At 32.1% G+C, this 26,091-nt stretch overlaps 4 protein-coding genes across 6 annotated transcripts in view; 2 read left to right on the plus strand and 2 right to left on the minus strand.

Moving 5' to 3' along the window:
- Positions 1-1,271: 1,271 nt before the first annotated feature.
- LOC145939961 (protein YIPF1) lies at positions 1,272-2,940 on the minus strand. The gene is made up of 4 exons (XM_083044638.1): positions 2,628-2,940; positions 2,132-2,517; positions 1,876-2,056; positions 1,272-1,745 (listed from the first exon to the last, which is right to left on the minus strand). Exons 1-4 carry the CDS (start codon positions 2,827-2,829, stop codon positions 1,546-1,548), a joined length of 969 nt encoding a protein of 322 aa, XP_082900764.1. The 5' UTR covers positions 2,830-2,940; the 3' UTR covers positions 1,272-1,545.
- A 158-nt stretch (positions 2,941-3,098) lies between these two features.
- Znt49b (solute carrier family 30 member 9) lies at positions 3,099-6,743 on the plus strand. The gene is made up of 11 exons (XM_083044631.1): positions 3,099-3,363; positions 3,501-4,038; positions 4,117-4,306; positions 4,410-4,492; positions 4,745-4,868; positions 4,960-5,098; positions 5,198-5,521; positions 5,787-5,999; positions 6,100-6,234; positions 6,308-6,421; positions 6,505-6,743. Exons 2-11 carry the CDS (start codon positions 3,564-3,566, stop codon positions 6,547-6,549), a joined length of 1,842 nt encoding a protein of 613 aa, XP_082900757.1. The 5' UTR covers positions 3,099-3,363; positions 3,501-3,563; the 3' UTR covers positions 6,550-6,743.
- A 234-nt stretch (positions 6,744-6,977) lies between these two features.
- LOC145939956 (uncharacterized) lies at positions 6,978-10,235 on the plus strand. The gene is made up of 7 exons (XM_083044632.1): positions 6,978-7,208; positions 7,372-7,605; positions 7,932-8,268; positions 8,522-8,859; positions 8,953-9,071; positions 9,153-9,333; positions 9,420-10,235. The coding sequence occupies exons 2-7, from the start codon at positions 7,408-7,410 to the stop codon at positions 9,597-9,599; spliced, it is 1,353 nt and encodes a 450-aa protein (XP_082900758.1). The 5' UTR covers positions 6,978-7,208; positions 7,372-7,407; the 3' UTR covers positions 9,600-10,235.
- Positions 10,236-10,305: 70 nt separating this feature from the next.
- The window catches only part of LOC145939962 (CD151 antigen), a 141,604-nt gene continuing 125,818 nt past the window's right edge, over positions 10,306-26,091 (minus strand). For all 3 annotated transcript variants that reach the window (XM_083044641.1, XM_083044639.1, XM_083044640.1), the window contains 2 exons: positions 12,318-12,479; positions 10,306-11,995 (listed from right to left, as the gene is read on the minus strand). In XM_083044641.1, the coding sequence (XP_082900767.1) occupies positions 11,849-11,995; positions 12,318-12,479 (309 nt within the window). In that variant the 3' untranslated portion in view covers positions 10,306-11,848. The remainder of the gene's footprint in view (positions 11,996-12,317; positions 12,480-26,091) is intronic.

Consider the following 26,091-nt stretch of genomic DNA (forward strand, 5'->3'; position numbering starts at 1 on the left):
GGAAAGAAGGAAACACATCGTACGCTGGAAAAACCTACGATGTGTTTGACCTTTTTTTCCTTGCCAAATCACAAATTAGATTCCATGTTGCATATATCATATTGATATATAAGATATAAATGTCTCTATCGATGCTAGCTATATAATGCACATAGCTATTCTATATAAAAAATATATCGTATATATATATAATATATATATTTAGAAAAAATTCATTTATATTTAGAATTAATCGACCTTGATGCCCAATATCTTTTAATCGAACTTGCCCGTGTGTATTTAAAAAAAATAATAGTGTTTGCTTTATAAAAAATAAAAAAAAAGACATACATGATACACAGTCGAGTTTTACGCAACCGAAGATAGTATATAATGCAAAGACAGGTGCTCGGCTCTCCAGATATAATAATATATATTCTAGGCTTTTATCCGTAGAATTCTCGTATTTTATACATACACATAAATACATATGACGCTCACATCGACAAGGCTTGTAAATGAATTTCACGAGAGACGATCCCTCGATACAGATAAAATGTTGTATTCCGAAGAAAAAAAAAAACACGATTTTCTGTCAAAAGAATTATTTTTCGGAAAATTCGGATTTTTTGTCCGCGAGTATTATTTACGATGCATTATGTATTAGAGAGCAAGTTTATTGACTGTAGCTTCTGGGGGTGAACCTTTTTTTTCTATGCCCGATTGGGAAAAATTGTCGTCGATTCAAGCAAAAACGCGTATATATTTATCGGGATTCTAAACGACATCATTTATTGTCTGCGACTACGTGATTTTCATCTCGCAATAGCGAGCGAATTACTATATACTTGTCATGGTATATGTGGTATTAAACACACCGACGAGATAATAACATTAACGATAACAATTACAAAATAAATGTTGCCTTTTGTCACATTGGTAAATGGTAAAATGAGCAAGATATACTAATAAAAAAAAAATTATGTGCGATTAATATAATGTAATATATATATAATCTATTGTATTATATAAGTATATATACTAATACCGCGCGGTCACACACGCATTAATTATGTACAACGTCGTGGAGATTATTTCATATGATTGTAAATGATATGTGTGTTGCGTTGATGTAACGCGCCCCTATATTGCAGTAGGGCTGTGAAATAAATCAACCAGACACTTCGCCGGTTTTCTTATCTATGACACAAACCCCCAAAAGCGTCGAAGGATACTATTTAACCGAAGCAGGATTATATAAATGGATTGTCTCTCATTTTTATAAACATGTGTACTTGGAATCGAAGTATTTTTTATTCTTAACTTGTGAATTATACGATTTCAATGACAGTATAAATATTACTTTCGTACAAACGAAGATCGATATGCTGATTAACGTCATGTCCGGTATTTATTCATCGATTGGTATATAGAAAAAAATCGGTGGTATATATATATATATTTTTTAAAATGAATCCGATATACACGTGCGCGAAAAAATATAGACAAACTTCCTAAACAGTTTCAAAAATCACTGTGTCGTCAGATCTACGTCTAGATGATATTTTAGGAAGATGTAGAGCCTACGTAACTGTTATTTTGTGTTACTTTATGCAGCACATTGGTTTGCGTTGAGGAAGCTACTAATTCAGCCATGGCTGGCACAGTGCTTTTAGACGGCACGTGAAAGAAATACAACATAAACCCTGCTGCCAGCAGTAAATGCATACCCAAAATTACAGCAATATATATGATTCTATGTTTGCCTGTAAAATTAATTATTATATCTATTCATTTCACCTAACATCTTTTTCTATTTCATATTTATATTAACTTATTTGGCTTATTCATTTTTTTTTTAGTATCTATGTATTTTAATGATAGTATATCTTTTACCTGCAATCACTGGCAACAACGATCGTAGCAAAACTCCTCCAGATAAAAATGTTGCTAGTATGGCTAGACTCCATTGCAACCAACCAATTTGAATTGTCCATAGAAAAGCTACCGGGACATAAATGCTTAAGGAGTATCCATATAAACATAAAAGTTCTAAAAGTCCTGGAGCAGCGTAAGACTGAAAAACAAAGATCAAATAATAATATAAAAAAAATATCAAGAGATAAGCAAAGAGGAATATTGTATAACGAACCTCAATTAGCTCTTCTTCAGTATTTCTTGAACTGTAAGTCCATTTTAATGCACCCCATAGGGCTAATGGTAGAAGCCATGCGTATAGAAATATACAAGTGGCTGCGTATGAAACGACATGAAAATCATACTTCCAATGATACTTGGCAGAATTGGCAGTCTGTAAATAGTTTGCCATATTCCCGCTGATTGCAATGGAGAACACCAAAGTCACACATATCCAGAAGGGTCCGTACAGGTCTGGATTTGGTCTTATGTGCGTTAGAAGATAATTGTCGCTGCCGTGTGGTACCATGGATCGCTTAAGCCTTTCCAAGACGTCGTTTGTATTGATGTTGAAGAACTTTTGATAATATTCGATCGTCCAAAAGTTATGCTGAGCAGTACCTGAAAACAGTAGGTTTTGTTGAATCTAAACTTCATATAAATTAAAAGAATACTTTTTATTTATCCATAAAAAATAGAATAGACATTTTTTTAGAAACATAATTACGAACCTTCAGTTTTATTGGGCATTCCTTGTAGATCTTCGACGATGCCGATACCCGTGGAATCATTTGACAAATTATGGAAAGGCTGATGAGCAACGGAAGTGCCAGTGTTCAGCTGTCCGTCAGGATTGCCGGCATGGCTCATCGATGGGAAATCGTGGAAGGATATAAACTGCGAGTCTGCATTCTTCGTTGGACCACCATCCATGATTTAATGTTTAATGTAAAGTTCTTATCTTCGATTTGCACCTCGCCGTGACAAACGCCATGTATACATCGCAAAAACATATGTGTTCGACGTCAGCACGGAATTAAAACGGTCACGAAACGTGAATATCTAGATGCGATGCTTCAGGATCCAAATGTCAAATGATCGACTTTATTGACAGAGATCTGACGTTTGACTATGTAGTTCTACTAAAGCAGATGGCGATAAAAATCGAGATGATTCCAAGTATTTTATCGCAAATCTGGAATCTGAATATCACAGTCATCAGTTATTCACAACGAGTTTGACATTGATGACGTTATGTCTTAATTTTTTTTACATTTATGCGGCGAATATGATTATTGACAGTTCGAAATTCTGTCATTATTAGATTTAAGACTGTTATACCTGCTCGCTGTTTTTTTCATTAGTTTATTATTAGACCCTGATTAAGCAGTATTGTAGCTGTTCAATATATGACGTATTTACTGTGAATAAATTTGATAGAAGGAGAAAAATGTGTAATTTTGTAGGGTATGTTATCATAAATATATTCAATTTCTATCTCACATTACAATTGTACATTTTTTGAAAATAATATTTTGTCTATAATTAAAAATTATTATTTTTTTTAAGAATAATATTGTTTAACCAAATTTATTCTTTTGTAGATTAAGCGATGCATATCTCTAGAACAGTACGTTTCGTATGAAGAAGGAGGAGAAGAAAGAAAGATGTACCGATCCTATAATTATCTGAATTTTATTCGAAACATAACATGCGGATACCATGCCGATCAGTTATGTATATTCCAGATTGGATTAAGTAAAAGACACGCCAGTATTTTAATAGTGCCCAAGTATGGTGCGCAATGCAAAGTACATATGCTTTCATGTTCTCAAAAAGTCTTTGCTAACAAAAAGATAGGCAGGCACGAGAACGGCAGATGGATTGATATAGCAAGGTTTTTATCTGATAATGGAAAGACTAAGAAGGATGAGTCTGAGAAGAGATTGGGTGAAGATGTTCAGCAGAAAATAATAGAATTAAATGAAGATAAACTGGGTCAATTAAAAGAGAGAGTATTGGACATACAACCAATTGATTCTAGCGATGATAAGGAAAAGGAGAGAGAAGTGACAAAATTTGCTGAAAAACAGTCTGTAGAATCTAAAGAATCATTAAAGGAGGATGTTATGTCGAAGAAAGGTATGATGTATTTAATATATTGATTTATTATATATTTATTATATATATATTAATGAAACTAATTTCTGACATTTGTAGCGAAAAAAAGAATGAAAGTCGATAAATCAACATCTTCTTTGGAACGTAATTTTATTACACCTGTGAGAGCTATGTCAGATTTTTTATTAAAGCCTTCTGATTTGGAAAGTTTACCAAAAACAAAGAGACGTTCCCCATATGAGCTTGAACCACCTATTACAGTTTACTGGAGGAAAGATGTTGAGGCTAAGTAAGAGAATTTTTTTCATAGTACTTGATAAATTCTTCAATTCTTGTATACATGTATTAATTGCATAAATGCAATTTAACATTAAAGTTTTATTTATTTATAGAGCTTTGGAAGTTTGGGGATCCCGAGAGGCTTTGTTGAAAGAACTTTTGAAGAAAGAAGTTCAGCGAAAGATTTACCAGCAAAGTAAATAAATATATATATTTTTTTATACATAATTTTGTATAAAAACTTTAAAAATTTTTTTAATTGTATAAAGTTATTACTTCTACAAAACAGCTTTTTTCTTGTCTCCTCAAGACAAAGAATATTTGTTTAGAAGTTGTTTATCTATCTTACAGAACCGTTTACATATGTCCTGATAGTATAATAGACACATTTGCATGATAGAATAATAATAATTGATACAAAGATTGAAACCTAAGCTTTTCATCGCAGATGTTTTTACGGTCAAACGGAGATTGAGGGATTACAGACGGGAAATTGGTAACAAAACAGAGATAATTCAGAAGGAAGGCCTTTTTGGAAGATCTGGCAAAGTAGTATTGACTGCAATAGCCATGTATGTGTTGAATTGATGCTCATGATTCAGCTAAATTTACGCTTATCATACAATTGTAAGATTTTTCTCAATTAATCTTTCTTTTTTTCAGAAACGCTAGTAATTTCTTGTGCAAATTAATTGCTTGGTTATATACTGGCTCGCATAGTATGTTTTCTGAGTGCGTACACTCTGCAGCGGATACTTGCAATCAACTAATTCTAGCCTATGGTATTCATAAATCGGTGCAGGTAAATCGAATTATATATATATATATATATTTTAAGTACTTTTAGGAGATCTCTTGAGAGTAGTTTTACTAATCTGTATCATCCTAATAAATTTTGCAGAATCCTGATCCTGATCATCCATATGGTTATACAAATATGAAGTATGTTTCCTCATTGATATCAGGCGTGGGAATCTTTTGCGTTGGCACGGGTCTTTCCATCTATCATGGAATTCATGGTCTTCTGTTTCCCGCGCCGTTGGAATCTCTCTTTTGGGCATACTTCGTCCTAGGTGGATCCTTGTTGTCGGAAGGAGCGACTTTAATGATAGCATTGCAGTCTATCAAGAAGGGCGCAGAGGAGAGGAAAGAAAGCTTTAAACAATTCGTATTAGAAGGGCAGGATCCGTCCATGAATGTCGTGCTCATGGAAGATTTTGCAGCTGTAAGCATTATTTCGGTTTTATTTTCTCCCAACTCGAACATAAATTTTTATTCTCAATTAATATTAACATAAAGTATCTTGCTAATAATTTTAAAGATAAAATTTTAATTAATAAGAGAAACGATTGTTGAAAAAAATATTTAACAAACTCGAGAGTCCCATTAAATCATAAAATATTTTTTAATTTTTTAAATATATTTTATATATATTTTAAATATATTTTATATATTCTTGGAGAGATTTCTAATCCTGATGTCACACTTAGGTAATTGGAGTTATTGTCGCAGCGGGATGTATGGGTTTGACTTCGTATCTGGAAAATCCAATGTTCGATGCCTTTGGTTCGCTTCTGGTTGGCGGTTTGCTCGGTGGAGTGGCGTCCTTTATAATTTATTCAAACGTTGCTGCGCTAATAGGAAGAAGTATATCACAGGAAAATTTGGATAAAATTAATGCCGAATTAGAAGCGGATATAATGGTAACGTTACTCTTAAAATATTATCTACAAAATTATCAGCGATATAGTCGATTTTTTAGATATATTGATTTGTATGTATTTTTATGCTAAATTTTTTTAGGTACGTGCGATTCACGACGTGAAAGGCATCGACATGGGTAATCATTTGGTGCGATACAAAGCTGAATTAGATTTTGATGGACGAGAACTCACAAGGTCTTATTTAGACAAGCATGATCTTGTTACAATGCTGGAGGTATAGACATGATTTTATTTTCATTTTTACTGGTATAATATTATATCACTGAATATCGAATCTCTTATTTTAGGAAGTGAAAAGTATGCAAAATATCGACGAGTTAGAAGCGTTTTTATTGAAACATGGTGAAAATATTGTAGATATGCTTGGTGGAGAAATTGATAGAATAGAATTAAAGTTAAAGGTATGTATATACATATGTATGTGTATATAATCTGTATGCTATTATTTATAATAATCTAAAATTGTTATTTTTTGTATTTTCAGAAAAATCATCCAGAAATACGACATTGTGATTTAGAAATTCTATAAAGAGTCCTTATGGCATAGAATGGTTCAATTTAAATCTAAATTATAAACTTTCTCTTCTCTTTCTCCCTCTCCTCCTGTAGATGTAAATTATTATTTATAACATCTTTCAGTCTAAGACATAGTTTTAATATGAAAATTATTTAAACAAATGATTCTACTTTAGGATAGAAGCTATCTCCTTTAGTACCAGAGAAAAATTACTTTTTGTAAATGTTTTATAAGTTGTGTACAGCTGTGCTGCAAAGATTATTACACACCATTCAGTACAATAAATCAACAGATTTCTTATAAATATTGTAATATATGTCCCATGCTTTAAAAATTTAAGTACAAATTTCCTCTGATGTTCATATATCTTTTCATGGAGATACAAAAGATTTTTTACAAAAAGAGAAGAGTTTTTAAATAGTAAAAGAAATCATAATGAAATTTTACGGATTTTTTTTATTTCAATATTCAAATTAATGAATAAATAATGTAAAGTAAAATTTCAATAATTTTTCATTGATAATTTCGCTGCATTGATTTCTCGAGCTGGTCTCCACAGAGCTTCGTAAACACAACAAAGCGTTACTACGGACGCCTCGTGACAGAACCCTGGATGGCTCCAAGACAGTCGCAGCAATTAGCTACAAAGTTGTTTTAAACATGTTTGAAAGGTTCTTAATAGGACGAGTTTTTTAATTCATCGACTGATCAATTGATGAATTAAAAAACTCGCCCATACAATCGTACATAATAAGTATCGCGCAAATGCTTTTCCGAGGAAAATTCGAAGGACTTGCATGTGAAATTGATTACGATACGATCGCGAATCGGTAGAAAGACAGCTGAACGAGTGATGCATGGGGATCTAAAATGACACGCGGAAATCGAGCTTCCCGTGAACGAAGATCTACGACGATCGATGAACCGCTCGAGCAAAATGACAGCGAGGACGATGCTTCCGTTCACGCTGTGGAAAACGACAGCTACGTAAAACGCGGTAACATATCATCGCAAAAACGATTGACCAGCTCGGAAGATTCCGGCCAACCCTACAAGCGGGAAATCAAAGTTTGTATTATTTACGAAGCTAAAATTTCTTGTCTAATACATTTCAAATCTTGTCTAATACTAAAATTTAGAATTAATTTAGTTTTTAAACATAATTATAAATTATATCAATTATAATAATTTAATTACATATTAATAAATGATTAATTTCGGATTTACATTGGCATTTTTTTACTGTCGAAATACATAGCATTGTATCGACTCAATTTTTGGTGAATCTCTAGTTGGCATTTTGCTTGAAAGGCGCCAAGTTGAAAGATGCTAGATAATTTCACAAATTAAAAAAAAAAATGCATTGCCATTGAATTCTCCATTCAACATCTCAGAGTTTTTTCGAGAAACAAGACAACATCGAAGATACGGAAACCGTTTCCGAGTCTCCGGATCTTAAGAGCAATGATAAGTCTCATAGAGCTGAAGTACATGTCCATGGAAAAGCGCGTTACTCTGACATTCGCGAAAGCGAGGAAAGAATTACATCGAGATCTCTTGAGGGAAGGAGGAAACGCAGTAAACGGATCGAGAGACGAAAGCTTAGAGATCGGCCTCGCACGACAGATCGCGATCACGATCGGACCGACATCGGATCTTCTATAAAGCATTACAGTGGAGAGGATAGTTTCACCGATAAATCGCGAAAAAGAAGAAGTATCGTTTCCCGAGGTAAATATATCTTATATCTTGCGAAAACAAAAATTATAGATTGGCTCAAAAAAGTTGACAAGATTGCAGCATCTTCTGTCGAGAGTTTACATAAATTTTGAAGAGATCCGATACGGTGTGATAGGGGAATAAATATTTAATGTTTTTTTTTAAAGGCTGTTAAAATCTTGCGCCGAATGAAATATTATATCTTAATATTTTTGCAATTCTGAAACAGTGAGATCTAAGATTAATAATTTATTTTCTACGCAAGCGAACGATCACGAAGTGCCTATCACGGAAATCTTGAAGAAAGCCCAGGAAAATGCACGCACAAAGTACGAGGAACCTGTGCCGCTTCCGGAATTGACTACGGACACAATTTATATTCAAGGCAGGAGTGGCTTTAGCGCCGTGAAAATTGCCGGATCGAGACGTGCCTTGAGAAATGATACGACACGTGCAACAGAGGGTAGAGAGGATCGGGATTCCGCAGAGATTCGAATGCACACGCTCATAAAAGTGGCAATCACGGCCCAGAAATTTTGGAGATGCACGGGACTCGTTTATCAGGGTCTTCTGGGCGGAATGGCGCTCTTGCATTTCATTATGGTGAGGTACTTTTCGTTTTAATGCCATAGTATTTTCTGATCCGATATTTATGTTCGCTTCGAATATCATCCGTGCTCCTTTGTCGATTCGCAGATTTACATCTTCTTCAACGCTTCGATGGAATTCATCTCGAGTTATTCGATTTTTTCCGAAGTCTATACAAATATATTTTCCTTCTTGATCGCTCTCTGTGTCATCTCCATCTTCGACAAGTATATATGCTCGATGCTAAAAAAAGAAAAAAAATTCTAAGTATCGCAAAATTTTATTTTAGGAAATATTTCCGATTTCAGATTCGATGTGGCGCGACTTGATATGGATCATTTGCGTGAGATTTATATGGATCATGCGAAAACCGCGATCGCTGTTCCGCTTTATCTAATAGTATTTAGCCTTCATCAAGCGTCGTTGAAGATCGACGATCAGTTAGCTCTAATACATTATCACGATATGAACGAAACCACGTGGCCAAACGTAAGCATATCGCGATTTAATTAACTAGGAATTACGCATAAAAAAATTTTGTATATCTATATATATGTATAATAATAATCTTCCAGAACACATCGCGAGAAATTTTACTCGAAAAATTAGAAGGCTGGCAGAAGATAACGATGTCGAAGGATCTTCTCGCGGTTTTCGCTTGGCTGTTCATTGCTCTTGGAACGCGAGATGACATGCTATTGGTGCATCTCGAATCGATGGAGCAATATGCGAGCAACGCGGAATTTCCTAGATGACGTTCGAAAAACGAGTGTCTCAAACGTGTACAAAGTTCTTTCGCGCGATTGTATAGACTGATTATCGTAAAATATCGAAATATATATCTTAAAGAAATAATTATTTTCCTGAATATACGTAGTACTTATAGAGTCGATCCAGGATGCGGAAGATCATCGTACGATACAAAATCCTGGAGAAGAGGGCACAAGTACGATTTAAACATTTATTCCGTAACAGAATAGCGTTTGATATGTACAATATGTATAAAGTTCTTCTAGACGCTAATCGATAATACATATGTATACATAATAGCAAAGAGGACAATAATATATATATTAAGATTAAAATAACATATGACGTAATGGTACAGTAGTAAAATATGTCTGGACTTTCTCGAGCGCGCGACCTCGGTGGAATCCGCAATCGCAAGGATGTTTAATTGTCGACGACAGATTACCAAATAATTTTTATATCAAAATTTGTAACGGGACACGATAGAGACAAAAAGAGAGACGACAATCGTCGAAGAATGCATAGATTTTTGGAAAGTTTTCGTAGCCTGCGATTGCGGATTCGAGCGGCGCGTTTCCGTTGTACGAGAAAGAAAGCGTTTATTATAAATAATGTGCAAAGGCTTGTACTCATTTGCGAAGCAACGGATAAATATATACATGCCGTTCGTGTGTGAAATTTATTACATGACTCCTAAAGTCTTTCTTCACATTTTCTCCATTTTTTTTTTTTTTTTTTTTTTAACAATTTACACCGCCACGACGTTATTTTCTTTTTCTTTTTATACGCGTATTCTAAAATATCTCTGAGCTTAATAATATCATCAAGGCACTGTTTACAGTTCTATCCGATGTCTAAATCGATTTTTTAGACTTGTCTTCGCTGTCGGAGATACGGGATCGCGATCCATCATCGAGTTTACGACGGATGATTACCCGATTATTTATTCATCGATGCGCGAGATAGACGAAAGCAAAAAGGTGTAACTCTTGAACTCGATGACGCGCGATCCGATCGCAAGAAAATTGACATTACTCGACCGAATCAGATCTTATTGTTCGCGCGAGAGAATTTCTTCTTCGTCACGGCTTCTATCGCGATGCGCTCTAATCGGTATTTGGTAGATCGCAATTAAATATTGTGTAAATTCGCAATGGCAGTATCGAGTGAAATCGGCGCTTTCACGAAAAATATTATATTATTACGTTCGAATTTATTTTTTTTTTTTCTTCTAAGAAATTGCAAGTTTAACGTCACGACTGACAGTTGCGTTGTAAAAAAAAGGATCCAAGTTCGTGTGTTTTTATATTCGGGAAAAAATATACTCTCAAACATCCCGTTGACAGCATGAACTACAGTTTCGAGCCAGTCGTGAATTACGCAGTCTCGATTGGCTCCGTATCGATCAACAATTTTTAATCGAGAAAATTTTACTGGTCCAGCGTGCGCACATGCCATCTGTACGCGCACATTGCTCATTTATCAAAATTGTTTACGTCTTGGTGTAATTTCTTGCGTACGAAACGCCGCTTTAGAAAACACCGAAAAGTCACAACTAACTTTAAAATTTATATCGATATTGTTCTCTCCTGGGCTGATAGAAATTCCGAAATCGTACAATAAAGTAGATACCATTACAAAATACACAGGAAGACGAAGAGTAAAATCGATTGAACTTTTAAAAGTCGTCTACGCGATACGCATTTCGGATTCTCCGTTTCCTTGTATTTCGTAATGGCCTCATCTTTCAAGAGATTAATTTAGATTTCGATTCGGCGCAATGCGCACGAATTTTTAAACTTCGATGCACAGACAGATATATTTTCGACGACGAGAGAAAAGTATCTCTATCCCTTAAATTGGATCGATTTTTATACCTTATATTTTCGTGTATTTTTTTTGTATATCTTTGAACTTTCACTTCCTCTTCCAATTGTTCATTCGCTCAATCGCAGGAAGCGAGACGAGACGAGACGAGACGAGACGAGACGAGACGAGACGAGACGAGAAAAACGGCATTGCTTCTTATTCGCTACCTCGAGTTTCACTTGTTGATACCCTTCTGACGGCATAGGAGGGGAGGGAGTGGCAAATGAAGGTCCGAGGACGGGTCCCTTTCATCTGAACGTTCCCGCGGCTGTAATCGCGCGTCCTCCCACCCCTACTCCGACGATCAAACGGACTCCGAGTTGTTCTGCATGTATCTGCACCACGACTGGCCGTTATTATTGCCCTCGGGGCAATGAAGTAATTCTCAGTCATCGAAGTCGTGTCTGAGCTTTATGTAGAGGCAAGAGCCGAGAACGATGCCGAAGAGCTCGAGGACCGACAGACCGAGCCCGACAGCGCCCAGAATTATCAGGTGGTCCTTCGTCGTCTCCAGGAACTTGTAAATGCAGCCCTAGAGCAAAGAATTTAGATTTATTCATCGATTCGTTGCTTGAATTTAAGACAAAGACTCAATTTCTATCAAAGCGCGAAATTATGCTAATTAATTTAACTATATAGTTAAAAAAAAAAAAAATACAAATTCGGGAATCGTAAATGCGACTTTTAGCTTCTTGTCATTTTACGACAAATGTTAGATATCTAAAGTTACGATTCCCACTCCCAAAAGGGAATATACTATATCGAACGCGCGGCATTCAATTCGGACTAATATCGCGTCTGATAATCAGTCGAGGAAAGCTAGAGAAACTCGTGAAGCCGTGCGGCAGACGTACTGTGTATTGAATATTGGAGGGATGATCCCTTTTCCCGCAAAGTAACGTCGGCGTCTTGCAGCAGCTGTCAGGTACGACGCTACCGTTCCTAAGGACCTCCTCGTCCTTGTGCCACTCGCTCACGACCCAGTCCTCAAATCTCAAGGCACCGCAGCATTTGAACTGCAAATTTCAATAATAATGTCTTCGGCGATATTATCGAGGAAATTGGATAAATAGTTCCTCCTCTTGTCACTTCCTTCATGTAAGTAATTTTTCTTTCAAATATCAAAGAAATTTCAATTATTTCGAAAATAAAAAAAGCTCAATAATCATAACTTTATTTAAAAATAAATCTTATCTTTTTATTTAAAAATAAATTTAAAGTTTAAATTTTTTGAACTATCAAACCTTATTCATTCAAAACATCGTATCTTTCAATGATATTGATAATAAATAATTTCAATAATATAATGTTTTCCGTGATATTAAATAGTTTCTTGTCACTTTCTTTATGTAAGTAATTTTTCTTTCAACCACTTTAATATAAAAAAAAATTTTAATTATATTATTAACTATATTATTTCAGAAATGGAAAATAAACTCAACAATTATAAATTTTTATGAGACATTTAAAAATAAATTTCAAGTTAAAATTTTTTTTACTTATAAAACTATTCATACAAAAAATGATTCCGATTATTCTTAAAATTCTTATAAAAATATGATTATTTGTTCCGAGTATCCCTTTCTAAAAAAACACATGTTATTGATATTGTCAGATATCAGCTGATTTCTGTTAAAAAATATTAATCGCAGATAAGGCACATTATAACATATTATTTACAACACTAGAACAACACAAGGGCGCGCTACCCATTCTTCAATTCTATATTAAAAAGAATATTTTTAAAAAGATAATATATAAAGTTTATTTAAACTCGAATATTTTTTAAAAAATTCAGCTTATTAAAGTGTTAATTTGCTAATTAAATTTTAAAATAAGCATATGTTATAAAAATTAAAATAATAATGTTGTAAATAATATGTTATATAATACTGTAAAATCGAATAATTATTTTTGACAGAAATCAGCTGATAACTGTCAAAAATATTAATCGAATTAAAAGAATTACAATATATTATTTAAAACATTATTATTTTAACTTTTATAACAAATTATATTAAAAATTAATTAGAAAATTGACGCTTTAATCAGCTGATTTCTGTCAAAAAATATTAAAACTTTGCTAAAAACTAAATATTAAAAATTTGCTAAAAAACGTTTGAAAAAAGTTTAAACTTTAGATTAAAAAATTAAGGCCTGTGTAAGCCGTAAGACATTTTCTGAGGGCGCGTTTTAAAGGTCTCTTCAAGACCGAAAAAATGAGCCCTCAGAAAATGTCCTACGACTTATACAGGCCTTAATTTTCGCAAAAAACGTTTAAACTTTGAATTCAAAAATTAAGGCCTGTGTAAGTCGTAGAACATCTTCTGAGGGCTCATTTTGTAGGTTTTTTCGAGGCCTCCAAAACAAACCCAAAGAAATGTTCTACGACTTACACAGACCTTAAATTTAGAATTCAAAGTTTAAACGTTTATCGGGAAAATTAAGCAAACTATAAGTCCCAGAGCAACGATCCTTTAATATTTCTTTTCTTTATTAATATCTTTTTATAGAAACCAGCTTATTGAAGCGTTAATTTGCTAATTAAATTTTAAAGTAATAATATGCTAAAAATGTTAAAATAGTGATATGTTCTAAATAATGTTATTGTATTTTATCCGCGACTGATACTTTTTGACAGAAATCAGCTGATATCTGTCAAAAATATTATTCGAGTTTAAAGTATTATAACATATTATTTAAAATGTATTATATAATTTTAATTTTTATAACATATTATTTTAAAATTTAATTATCAATTTGACGCTTTAATAAAGCTGATTTCTGTCAAAAAGTATTAATAAAACGTTAATTTGATAATTAAATTTTAATATAATAATTCTGCTTCTTAAATTTTTATTAAATAAATATATATTTTGCGAAAAATGCGTTTCGAGATCTATCAGTATATATTATTCTTTTTAAAATATTTTATTTATAGTTAATATAAAGGAGAGATGCATTATATTATTAATAGACAAAAATAGAAGAAGAGAAAGAGAAAAAGATAAAGGGAGAGTAGAAAAAAAAGCTTTATTTAAGATTAAAGAAGAGGATGAATAAGCAAAAGAGAAAGAAGAAAAGAAAAGAAGAAAAAGGAAAAGGGAGAAGAAGGAATATATTAAGTAATAAAATTTTTATTGAATTGTTTAAATGTTTCAATAGTATTATAATTTTAGTAACTTTTTAATTAATTTGTTTTTGTTTTATTTTATTAATGTTAAAAAAGAACCTAATTATTAATTATTAATTATTAATTATGTTATTAATTATATTATTAATAAATAGAGAAGAATAGAAAGAATGAGAGAGAGAGAGAGAGAGAGAGAAAAAAGAGTGAAAAAAGGAAGAAGAGAAAAAAGAGTAGAAAGCTTTATTTAAAATTAGAAAAGAGGATGAATAAGTAAAATATAGGAAGAAAGAGTGAAAAAGGGTAAAGAAAAAGAGAAGAATGAATTTAAAATTAGGTAATAATATTTTTATTAGATTTTTTAAATATTTGAATATTATAGTTTTTTAAAATGTTTTATTTATAAAGTTCTTAATGAAAACATAAATTATATTATTAATTATATTATTAGTAGATATAGAAGAATAGAAAGAAAGAGACTAAAGAGAAAAAGAGTGGAAATAAAAGAGAGAAAAAAGAAAAGGAGAAAAAGAGAAGAAAGTTTTATTTAAAATATAAGAAAAGGAAATAAGAGAGTGAAAATGAATAAAGGAGAGAGAAAGAAAAAGGAAAAGTAGAAAAAAGCGAAAAGTTTTATTTAAAATTAAAGAAGAGATGGAGAATAAAAGAAAAAAGGTAAATGATTGAAGGAAAAGAGAGAATAAGGAATATATCAGATTATAATAATTATTAGGTATTAATTTTTTAATTGTTCGAATATTATTGTAATTTTAATAATCCTTTAAATATTTTATTTAAAGTTAAATAATCATTTAAAGTTAAGTAATCAATGTAATATTAAAATGTATAATCGATGAATTTTTGGCTCGTCTTAAAATATTAGAAATCAATACTTTTTTACCGCTGACCCTATGCGACGCAACATTGTTTTAAGTATATCAAGTTAAAAAATTTGTACGCTGGTGTCTGTTTGGTACCAAAAGATTTTGTAATCAATGTACTATTAAAATGTATAATAGATGAATTTTTGGCTCGTCTTAAAATAATAGAAATTAATACTTTTTTGACGCGGACCCTGTGCGACGCATCCTTATTTTATGTATATCAAGTTAAAAAATTTGTACGCTGGTGTCTGTTTGGTACCAAATGATTCAGTAATAAATGTACTATTAAAATGTATAATCGATGAATTTTTGGCTCGGCTTAAAATATTAGAATTCGATACTTTTTTGACGCGGACCCTGTGCGACGCATACTTATTTTATGTTTATCGTATTAAAAAATTTGTACGCTGGTGTCTGCATGGTACCAAAAGATTCTGTAATCAATGTAATATTAAAATGTATAATCGATGAATTTTTGGCTCGTCTTAAAATATTAGAAATCGATTCTTTTTTGACGCGGACCCTATGCGACGCAACATTATTTTATGTATATCAAGTTAAAAAATTTGTACGCTGGTGTCTGTTTGGTACCAAAAGATTTTGTAATCAATGTACTATTAAAATGTATAATCGATGAATTTTTGGCTCGTCTTAAAATATTAGAAATCGATACTTTTTTGACGCGGACCCTGTGCGACGCATCCTTATTTTATGTTTATCGTATTAAAAAATTTGTACGCTGGTGTCTGCATGGTACCAAAAGATTCTGTAATCAATGTAATATTAAAATGTATAATCGATGAATTTTTGGCTCGTCTCAAAATATTAGAAATCGATACTTTTTTACCGCTGACCCTATGCGACGCAACATTATTTTATGTATATCAAGTTAAAAAATTTGTACGCTGGTGTCTGTTTGGTACCAAAAGATTTTGTAATCAATGTACTATTAAAATGTATAATCGATGAATTTTTGGCTCGTCTTAAAATATTAGAAATTAATACTTTTTTGACGCGGACCCTGTGCGACGCATCCTTATTTTATGTATATCAAGTTAAAAAATTTGTACGCTGGTGTCTGCATGGTACCAAAAGATTCTGTAATCAATGTACTATTAAAATGTATAATCGATGAATTTTTGGCTCGTCTTAAAATATTAGAATTCGATACTTTTTTGACGCGGACCCTGTGCGACGCAACATTATTTTATGTATATCAAGTTAAAAAATTTGTACGCTGGTGTCTGTTTGGTACCAAAAGATTCTGTAATCAATGTAACATTAAAATGTATAATCGATGAATTTTTGGCTCGTCTTAAAATATTAGAAATCGATACTTTTTTACCGCTGACCCTATGCGACGCAACATTATTTTATGTATATCAAGTTAAAAAATTTGTACGCTGGTGTCTGTTTGGTACCAAAAGATTTTGTAATCAATGTACTATTAAAATGTATAATCGATGAATTTTTGGCTCGTCTTAAAATATTAGAAATTAATACTTTTTTGACGCGGACCCTGTGCGACGCAACATTATTTTATGTATATCAAGTTAAAAAATTTGTACGCTGGTGTCTGTTTGGTACCAAAAGATTCTGTAATCAATGTAACATTAAAATGTATAATCGATGAATTTTTGGCTCGTCTTAAAATATTAGAAATCCATACTTTTTTACCGCTGACCCTATGCGACGCAAAATTATTTTATGTATATCAAGTTAAAAAATTTGTACGCTGGTGTCTGTTTGGTACCAAAAGATTTTGTAATCAATGTACTATTAAAATGTATAATCGATGAATTTTTGGCTCGTCTTAAAATAATAGAAATCGATACTTTTTTGACGCGGACCCTGTGCGACGCATCCTTATTTTATGTTTATCGTATTAAAAAATTTGTACGCTGGTGTCTGCATGGTACCAAAAGATTCTGTAATCAATGTAATATTAAAATGTATAATCGATGAATTTTTGGCTCGTCTTAAAATATTAGAAATCAATACTTTTTTACCGCTGACCCTATGCGACGCAACATTGTTTTAAGTATATCAAGTTAAAAAATTTGTACGCTGGTGTCTGTTTGGTACCAAAAGATTTTGTAATCAATGTACTATTAAAATGTATAATAGATGAATTTTTGGCTCGTCTTAAAATAATAGAAATTAATACTTTTTTGACGCGGACCCTGTGCGACGCATCCTTATTTTATGTATATCAAGTTAAAAAATTTGTACGCTGGTGTCTGTTTGGTACCAAATGATTCAGTAATAAATGTACTATTAAAATGTATAATCGATGAATTTTTGGCTCGTCTTAAAATATTAGAATTCGATACTTTTTTGACGCGGACCCTGTGCGACGCATACTTATTTTATGTTTATCGTATTAAAAAATTTGTACGCTGGTGTCTGCATGGTACCAAAAGATTCTGTAATCAATGTAATATTAAAATGTATAATCGATGAATTTTTGGCTCGTCTTAAAATATTAGAAATCGATTCTTTTTTGACGCGGACCCTATGCGACGCAACATTATTTTATGTATATCAAGTTAAAAAATTTGTACGCTGGTGTCTGTTTGGTACCAAAAGATTTTGTAATCAATGTACTATTAAAATGTATAATCGATGAATTTTTGGCTCGTCTTAAAATATTAGAAATCGATACTTTTTTGACGCGGACCCTGTGCGACGCATCCTTATTTTATGTTTATCGTATTAAAAAATTTGTACGCTGGTGTCTGCATGGTACCAAAAGATTCTGTAATCAATGTAATATTAAAATGTATAATCGATGAATTTTTGGCTCGTCTCAAAATATTAGAAATCGATACTTTTTTACCGCTGACCCTATGCGACGCAACATTATTTTATGTATATCAAGTTAAAAAATTTGTACGCTGGTGTCTGTTTGGTACCAAAAGATTTTGTAATCAATGTACTATTAAAATGTATAATCGATGAATTTTTGGCTCGTCTTAAAATATTAGAAATTAATACTTTTTTGACGCGGACCCTGTGCGACGCATCCTTATTTTATGTATATCAAGTTAAAAAATTTGTACGCTGGTGTCTGCATGGTACCAAAAGATTCTGTAATCAATGTACTATTAAAATGTATAATCGATGAATTTTTGGCTCGTCTTAAAATATTAGAAATCGATACTTTTTTGACGCGGACCCTGTGCGACGCAACATTATTTTATGTATATCAAGTTAAAAAATTTGTACGCTGGTGTCTGTTTGGTACCAAAAGATTCTGTAATCAATGTAACATTAAAATGTATAATCGATGAATTTTTGGCTCGTCTTAAAATATTAGAAATCGATACTTTTTTACCGCTGACCCTATGCGACGCAAAATTATTTTATGTATATCAAGTTAAAAAATTTGTACGCTGGTGTCTGTTTGGTACCAAAAGATTTTGTAATCAATGTACTATTAAAATGTATAATCGATGAATTTTTGGCTCGTCTTAAAATAATAGAAATCGATACTTTTTTTACGCGGACCCTGTGCGACGCATCCTTATTTTATGTTTATCGTATTAAAAAATTTGTACGCTGGTGTCTGCATGGTACCAAAAGATTCTGTAATCAATGTAATATTAAAATGTATAATCGATGAATTTTTGGCTCGTCTTAAAATATTAGAAATCGATACTTTTTTGACGCGGACCCTGTGCGACGCATACTTATTTTATGTTTATCGTATTAAAAAATTTGTACGCTGGTGTCTGCATGGTACCAAAAGATTCTGTTATCAATGTAATATTAAAATGTATAATCGATGAATTTTTGGCTCGTCTCAAAATATTAGAAATCGATACTTTTTTACCGCTGACCCTATGCGACGCAACATTATTTTATGTATATCAAGTTAAAAAATTTGTACGCTGGTGTCTGTTTGGTACCAAAAGATTTTGTAATCAATGTACTATTAAAATGTATAATCGATGAATTTTTGGCTCGTCTTAAAATATTAGAAATCGATACTTTTTTGACGCGGACCCTGTGCGACACAACATTATTTTATGTATATCAAGTTAAAAAATTTGTACGCTGGTGTCTGTTTGGTACCAAAAGATTCTGTAATCAATGTAACATTAAAATGTATAATCGATGAATTTTTGGCTCGTCTTAAAATAATAGAAATCGATACTTTTTTGACGCGGACCCTGTGCGACGCATCCTTATTTTATGTTTATCAAGTTAAAAAATTTGTACGCTGGTGTCTGTTTGGTACCAAATGATTCAGTAATAAATGTACTATTAAAATGTATAATCGATGAATTTTTGGCTCGCCTTAAAATATTAGAATTCGATACTTTTTTGACGCGGACCCTGTGCGACGCATACTTATTTTATGTTTATCGTATTAAAAAATTTGTACGCTGGTGTCTGCATGGTACCAAAAGATTCTGTAATCAATGTAATATTAAAATGTATAATCGATGAATTTTTGGCTCGTCTTAAAATATTAGAAATCGATTCTTTTTTGACGCGGACCGCGTGCGACGCATACATATTTTATGTTTATCGTATTAAAAAATTTGTACGCTGGTGTCTGCATGGTACAAAAAGATTCTGTAATCAATGTACTATTAAAATGTATAATCGATGAATTTTTGGCTCGTCTCAAAATATTAGAAATCCATACTTTTTAGACGCGGACACTGTGCGACGCATATTTATTTTATGTATATCGTATTAAAAAATTTGTACGCTGGTGTCTGCATGGTACAAAAAGATTCTGTAATCAATGTACTATTAAAATGTATAATCGATGAATTTTTGGCTCGTCTCAAAATATTAGAAATCCATACTTTTTTGACGCGGACCCTGTGCGACGCATACTTATTTTATGTTTATCAAGTTAAAAAATTTGTACGCTGGTGTCTGCATGGTACCAAAAGATTCTGTAATCAATGTAATATTAGAATGTATAATCGATGAATTTTTGGCTCGTCTCAAAATATTAGAAATCGATACTTTTTTACCGCTGACCCTATGCGACGCAACATTATTTTATGTATATCAAGTTAAAAAATTTGTACGCTGGTGTCTGTTTGGTACCAAAAGATTTTGTAATCAATGTACTATTAAAATGTATAATCGATGAATTTTTGGCTCGTCTTAAAATATTAGAAATTAATACTTTTTTGACGCGGACCCTGTGCGACGCATCCTTATTTTATGTATATCAAGTTAAAAAATTTGTACGCTGGTGTCTGCATGGTACCAAAAGATTCTGTAATCAATGTACTATTAAAATGTATAATCGATGAATTTTTGGCTCGTCTTAAAATATTAGAATTCGATACTTTTTTGACGCGGACCCTGTGCGACGCAACATTATTTTATGTATATCAAGTTAAAAAATTTGTACGCTGGTGTCTGTTTGGTACCAAAAGATTCTGTAATCAATGTAACATTAAAATGTATAATCGATGAATTTTTGGCTCGTCTTAAAATATTAGAAATCGATACTTTTTTACCGCTGACCCTATGCGACGCAACATTATTTTATGTATATCAAGTTAAAAAATTTGTACGCTGGTGTCTGTTTGGTACCAAAAGATTTTGTAATCAATGTACTATTAAAATGTATAATCGATGAATTTTTGGCTCGTCTTAAAATATTAGAAATTAATACTTTTTTGACGCGGACCCTGTGCGACGCAACATTATTTTATGTATATCAAGTTAAAAAATTTGTACGCTGGTGTCTGTTTGGTACCAAAAGATTCTGTAATCAATGTAACATTAAAATGTATAATCGATGAATTTTTGGCTCGTCTTAAAATATTAGAAATCCATACTTTTTTACCGCTGACCCTATGCGACGCAAAATTATTTTATGTATATCAAGTTAAAAAATTTGTACGCTGGTGTCTGTTTGGTACCAAAAGATTTTGTAATCAATGTACTATTAAAATGTATAATCGATGAATTTTTGGCTCGTCTTAAAATAATAGAAATCGATACTTTTTTGACGCGGACCCTGTGCGACGCATCCTTATTTTATGTTTATCGTATTAAAAAATTTGTACGCTGGTGTCTGCATGGTACCAAAAGATTCTGTAATCAATGTAATATTAAAATGTATAATCGATGAATTTTTGGCTCGTCTTAAAATATTAGAAATCAATACTTTTTTACCGCTGACCCTATGCGACGCAACATTGTTTTAAGTATATCAAGTTAAAAAATTTGTACGCTGGTGTCTGTTTGGTACCAAAAGATTTTGTAATCAATGTACTATTAAAATGTATAATAGATGAATTTTTGGCTCGTCTTAAAATAATAGAAATTAATACTTTTTTGACGCGGACCCTGTGCGACGCATCCTTATTTTATGTATATCAAGTTAAAAAATTTGTACGCTGGTGTCTGTTTGGTACCAAATGATTCAGTAATAAATGTACTATTAAAATGTATAATCGATGAATTTTTGGCTCGTCTTAAAATATTAGAATTCGATACTTTTTTGACGCGGACCCTGTGCGACGCATACTTATTTTATGTTTATCGTATTAAAAAATTTGTACGCTGGTGTCTGCATGGTACCAAAAGATTCTGTAATCAATGTAATATTAAAATGTATAATCGATGAATTTTTGGCTCGTCTTAAAATATTAGAAATCGATTCTTTTTTGACGCGGACCCTATGCGACGCAACATTATTTTATGTATATCAAGTTAAAAAATTTGTACGCTGGTGTCTGTTTGGTACCAAAAGATTTTGTAATCAATGTACTATTAAAATGTATAATCGATGAATTTTTGGCTCGTCTTAAAATATTAGAAATCGATACTTTTTTGACGCGGACCCTGTGCGACGCATCCTTATTTTATGTTTATCGTATTAAAAAATTTGTACGCTGGTGTCTGCATGGTACCAAAAGATTCTGTAATCAATGTAATATTAAAATGTATAATCGATGAATTTTTGGCTCGTCTCAAAATATTAGAAATCGATACTTTTTTACCGCTGACCCTATGCGACGCAACATTATTTTATGTATATCAAGTTAAAAAATTTGTACGCTGGTGTCTGTTTGGTACCAAAAGATTTTGTAATCAATGTACTATTAAAATGTATAATCGATGAATTTTTGGCTCGTCTTAAAATATTAGAAATTAATACTTTTTTGACGCGGACCCTGTGCGACGCATCCTTATTTTATGTATATCAAGTTAAAAAATTTGTACGCTGGTGTCTGCATGGTACCAAAAGATTCTGTAATCAATGTACTATTAAAATGTATAATCGATGAATTTTTGGCTCGTCTTAAAATATTAGAAATCGATACTTTTTTGACGCGGACCCTGTGCGACGCAACATTATTTTATGTATATCAAGTTAAAAAATTTGTACGCTGGTGTCTGTTTGGTACCAAAAGATTCTGTAATCAATGTAACATTAAAATGTATAATCGATGAATTTTTGGCTCGTCTTAAAATATTAGAAATCGATACTTTTTTACCGCTGACCCTATGCGACGCAAAATTATTTTATGTATATCAAGTTAAAAAATTTGTACGCTGGTGTCTGTTTGGTACCAAAAGATTTTGTAATCAATGTACTATTAAAATGTATAATCGATGAATTTTTGGCTCGTCTTAAAATAATAGAAATCGATACTTTTTTTACGCGGACCCTGTGCGACGCATCCTTATTTTATGTTTATCGTATTAAAAAATTTGTACGCTGGTGTCTGCATGGTACCAAAAGATTCTGTAATCAATGTAATATTAAAATGTATAATCGATGAATTTTTGGCTCGTCTTAAAATATTAGAAATCGATACTTTTTTACCGCTGACCCTATGCGACGCAACATTATTTTATGTATATCAAGTTAAAAAATTTGTACGCTGGTGTCTGTTTGGTACCAAAAGATTTTGTAATCAATGTACTATTAAAATGTATAATCGATGAATTTTTGGCTCGTCTTAAAATATTAGAAATCGATACTTTTTTGACGCGGACCCTGTGCGACACAACATTATTTTATGTATATCAAGTTAAAAAATTTGTACGCTGGTGTCTGTTTGGTACCAAAAGATTCTGTAATCAATGTAACATTAAAATGTATAATCGATGAATTTTTGGCTCGTCTTAAAATAATAGAAATCGATACTTTTTTGACGCGGACCCTGTGCGACGCATCCTTATTTTATGTTTATCAAGTTAAAAAATTTGTACGCTGGTGTCTGTTTGGTACCAAATGATTCAGTAATAAATGTACTATTAAAATGTATAATCGATGAATTTTTGGCTCGTCTTAAAATAATAGAAATCGATACTTTTTTGACGCGGACCCTGTGCGACGCATCCTTATTTTATGTTTATCGTATTAAAAAATTTGTACGCTGGTGTCTGCATGGTATCAAAAGATTCTGTAATCAATGTAATATTAAAATGTATAATCGATGAATTTTTGGCTCGTCTTAAAATATTAGAAATCAATACTTTTTTACCGCTGACCCTATGCGACGCAACATTATTTTAAGTATATCAAGTTAAAAAATTTGTACGCTGGTGTCTGTTTGGTACCAAAAGATTTTGTAATCAATGTACTATTAAAATGTATAATCGATGAATTTTTGGCTCGTCTTAAAATAATAGAAATCGATACTTTTTTGACGCGGACCCTGTGCGACGCATCCTTATTTTATGTTTATCGTATTAAAAAATTTGTACGCTGGTGTCTGCATGGTATCAAAAGATTCTGTAATCAATGTAATATTAAAATGTATAATCGATGAATTTTTGGCTCGTCTTAAAATATTAGAAATCAATACTTTTTTACCGCTGACCCTATGCGACGCAACATTATTTTAAGTATATCAAGTTAAAAAATTTGTACGCTGGTGTCTGTTTGGTACCAAAAGATTTTGTAATCAATGTACTATTAAAATGTATAATCGATGAATTTTTGGCTCGTCTTAAAATAATAGAAATTAATACTTTTTGACGCGGACCCTGTGCGACGCATCCTTATTTTATGTATATCAAGTTAAAAAATTTGTACGCTGGTGTCTGTTTGGTACCAAATGATTCAGTAATAAATGTACTATTAAAATGTATAATCGATGAATTTTTGGCTCGTCTTAAAATATTAGAATTCGATACTTTTTTGACGCGGACCCTGTGCGACGCATACTTATTTTATGTTTATCGTATTAAAAAATTTGTACGCTGGTGTCTGCATGGTATCAAAAGATTCTGTAATCAATGTAATATTAAAATGTATAATCGATGAATTTTTGGCTCGTCTTAAAATATTAGAAATCGATTCTTTTTTGACGCGGACCCCGTGCGACGCATACTTATTTTATGTTTATCGTATTAAAAAATTTGTACGCTGGTGTCTGCATGGTACCAAAAGATTCTGTAATCAATGTAATATTAGAATGTATAATCGATGAATTTTTGGCTCGTCTCAAAATATTAGAAATCGATACTTTTTTACCGCTGACCCTATGCGACGCAACATTATTTTATGTATATCAAGTTAAAAAATTTGTACGCTGGTGTCTGTTTGGTACCAAAAGATTTTGTAATCAATGTACTATTAAAATGTATAATCGATGAATTTTTGGCTCGTCTTAAAATAATAGAAATCGATACTTTTTTGACGCGGACCCTGTGCGACGCATCCTTATTTTATGTTTATCGTATTAAAAAATTTGTACGCTGGTGTCTGCATGGTATCAAAAGATTCTGTAATCAATGTAATATTAAAATGTATAATCGATGAATTTTTGGCTCGTCTTAAAATATTAGAAATCAATACTTTTTTACCGCTGACCCTATGCGACGCAACATTATTTTAAGTATATCAAGTTAAAAAATTTGTACGCTGGTGTCTGTTTGGTACCAAAAGATTTTGTAATCAATGTACTATTAAAATGTATAATCGATGAATTTTTGGCTCGTCTTAAAATAATAGAAATTAATACTTTTTGACGCGGACCCTGTGCGACGCATCCTTATTTTATGTATATCAAGTTAAAAAATTTGTACGCTGGTGTCTGTTTGGTACCAAATGATTCAGTAATAAATGTACTATTAAAATGTATAATCGATGAATTTTTGGCTCGTCTTAAAATATTAGAATTCGATACTTTTTTGACGCGGACCCTGTGCGACGCATACTTATTTTATGTTTATCGTATTAAAAAAATGTACGCTGGTGTCTGCATGGTACCAAAAGATTTTGTAATCAATGTACTATTAAAATGTATAATCGATGAATTTTTGGCTGGTCTTAAAATAATAGAAATCGATACTTTTTTGACGCGGACACTGTGCGACGCATCCTTATTTTATGTTTATCAAGTTAAAAAATTTGTACGCTGGTGTCTGTTTGGTACCAAATGATTCAGTAATAAATGTACTATTAAAATGTATAATCGATGAATTTTTGGCTCGTCTTAAAATATTAGAATTCGATACTTTTTTGACGCGGACCCTGTGCGACGCATACTTATTTTATGTTTATCGTATTAAAAAATTTGTACGCTGGTGTCTGCATGGTACCAAAAGATTCTGTAATCAATGTAATATTAAAATGTATAATCGATGAATTTTTGGCTCGTCTTAAAA

The sequence above is a fragment of the Prenolepis imparis genome, unplaced genomic scaffold (assembly GCF_030444845.1).
Source record: "Prenolepis imparis isolate NDT839.2.m4 unplaced genomic scaffold, iyPreImpa1.0 SCAF_8, whole genome shotgun sequence".
Taxonomy (NCBI): Eukaryota; Metazoa; Arthropoda; class Insecta; order Hymenoptera; family Formicidae; genus Prenolepis; species Prenolepis imparis.

Excerpts from the sequence above, each read along its gene's own strand:
- Znt49b (XM_083044631.1), top strand. The coding sequence starts at position 3,564 with ATGTACCGATCCTATAATTATCTGAATTTTATTCGAAACATAACATGC. Across the intron at positions 4,307-4,409 it reads AGGAAAGATGTTGAGGCTAA|AGCTTTGGAAGTTTGGGGAT; the intron begins GTAAGAGAATTT and ends ATTTATTTATAG. Across the intron at positions 6,235-6,307 it reads ATCTTGTTACAATGCTGGAG|GAAGTGAAAAGTATGCAAAA; the intron begins GTATAGACATGA and ends CTCTTATTTTAG.
- LOC145939956 (XM_083044632.1), top strand. The coding sequence starts at position 7,408 with ATGACACGCGGAAATCGAGCTTCCCGTGAACGAAGATCTACGACGATC. Across the intron at positions 8,860-8,952 it reads CGCTCTTGCATTTCATTATG|ATTTACATCTTCTTCAACGC; the intron begins GTGAGGTACTTT and ends GTCGATTCGCAG. Across the intron at positions 9,072-9,152 it reads GTCATCTCCATCTTCGACAA|ATTCGATGTGGCGCGACTTG; the intron begins GTATATATGCTC and ends TTCCGATTTCAG.
- LOC145939961 (XM_083044638.1), bottom strand. The coding sequence starts at position 2,829 with ATGGATGGTGGTCCAACGAAGAATGCAGACTCGCAGTTTATATCCTTC. Across the intron at positions 2,518-2,627 it reads AATGCCCAATAAAACTGAAG|GTACTGCTCAGCATAACTTT; the intron begins GTTCGTAATTAT and ends TACTGTTTTCAG. Across the intron at positions 2,057-2,131 it reads CTGAAGAAGAGCTAATTGAG|TCTTACGCTGCTCCAGGACT; the intron begins GTTCGTTATACA and ends TTTGTTTTTCAG.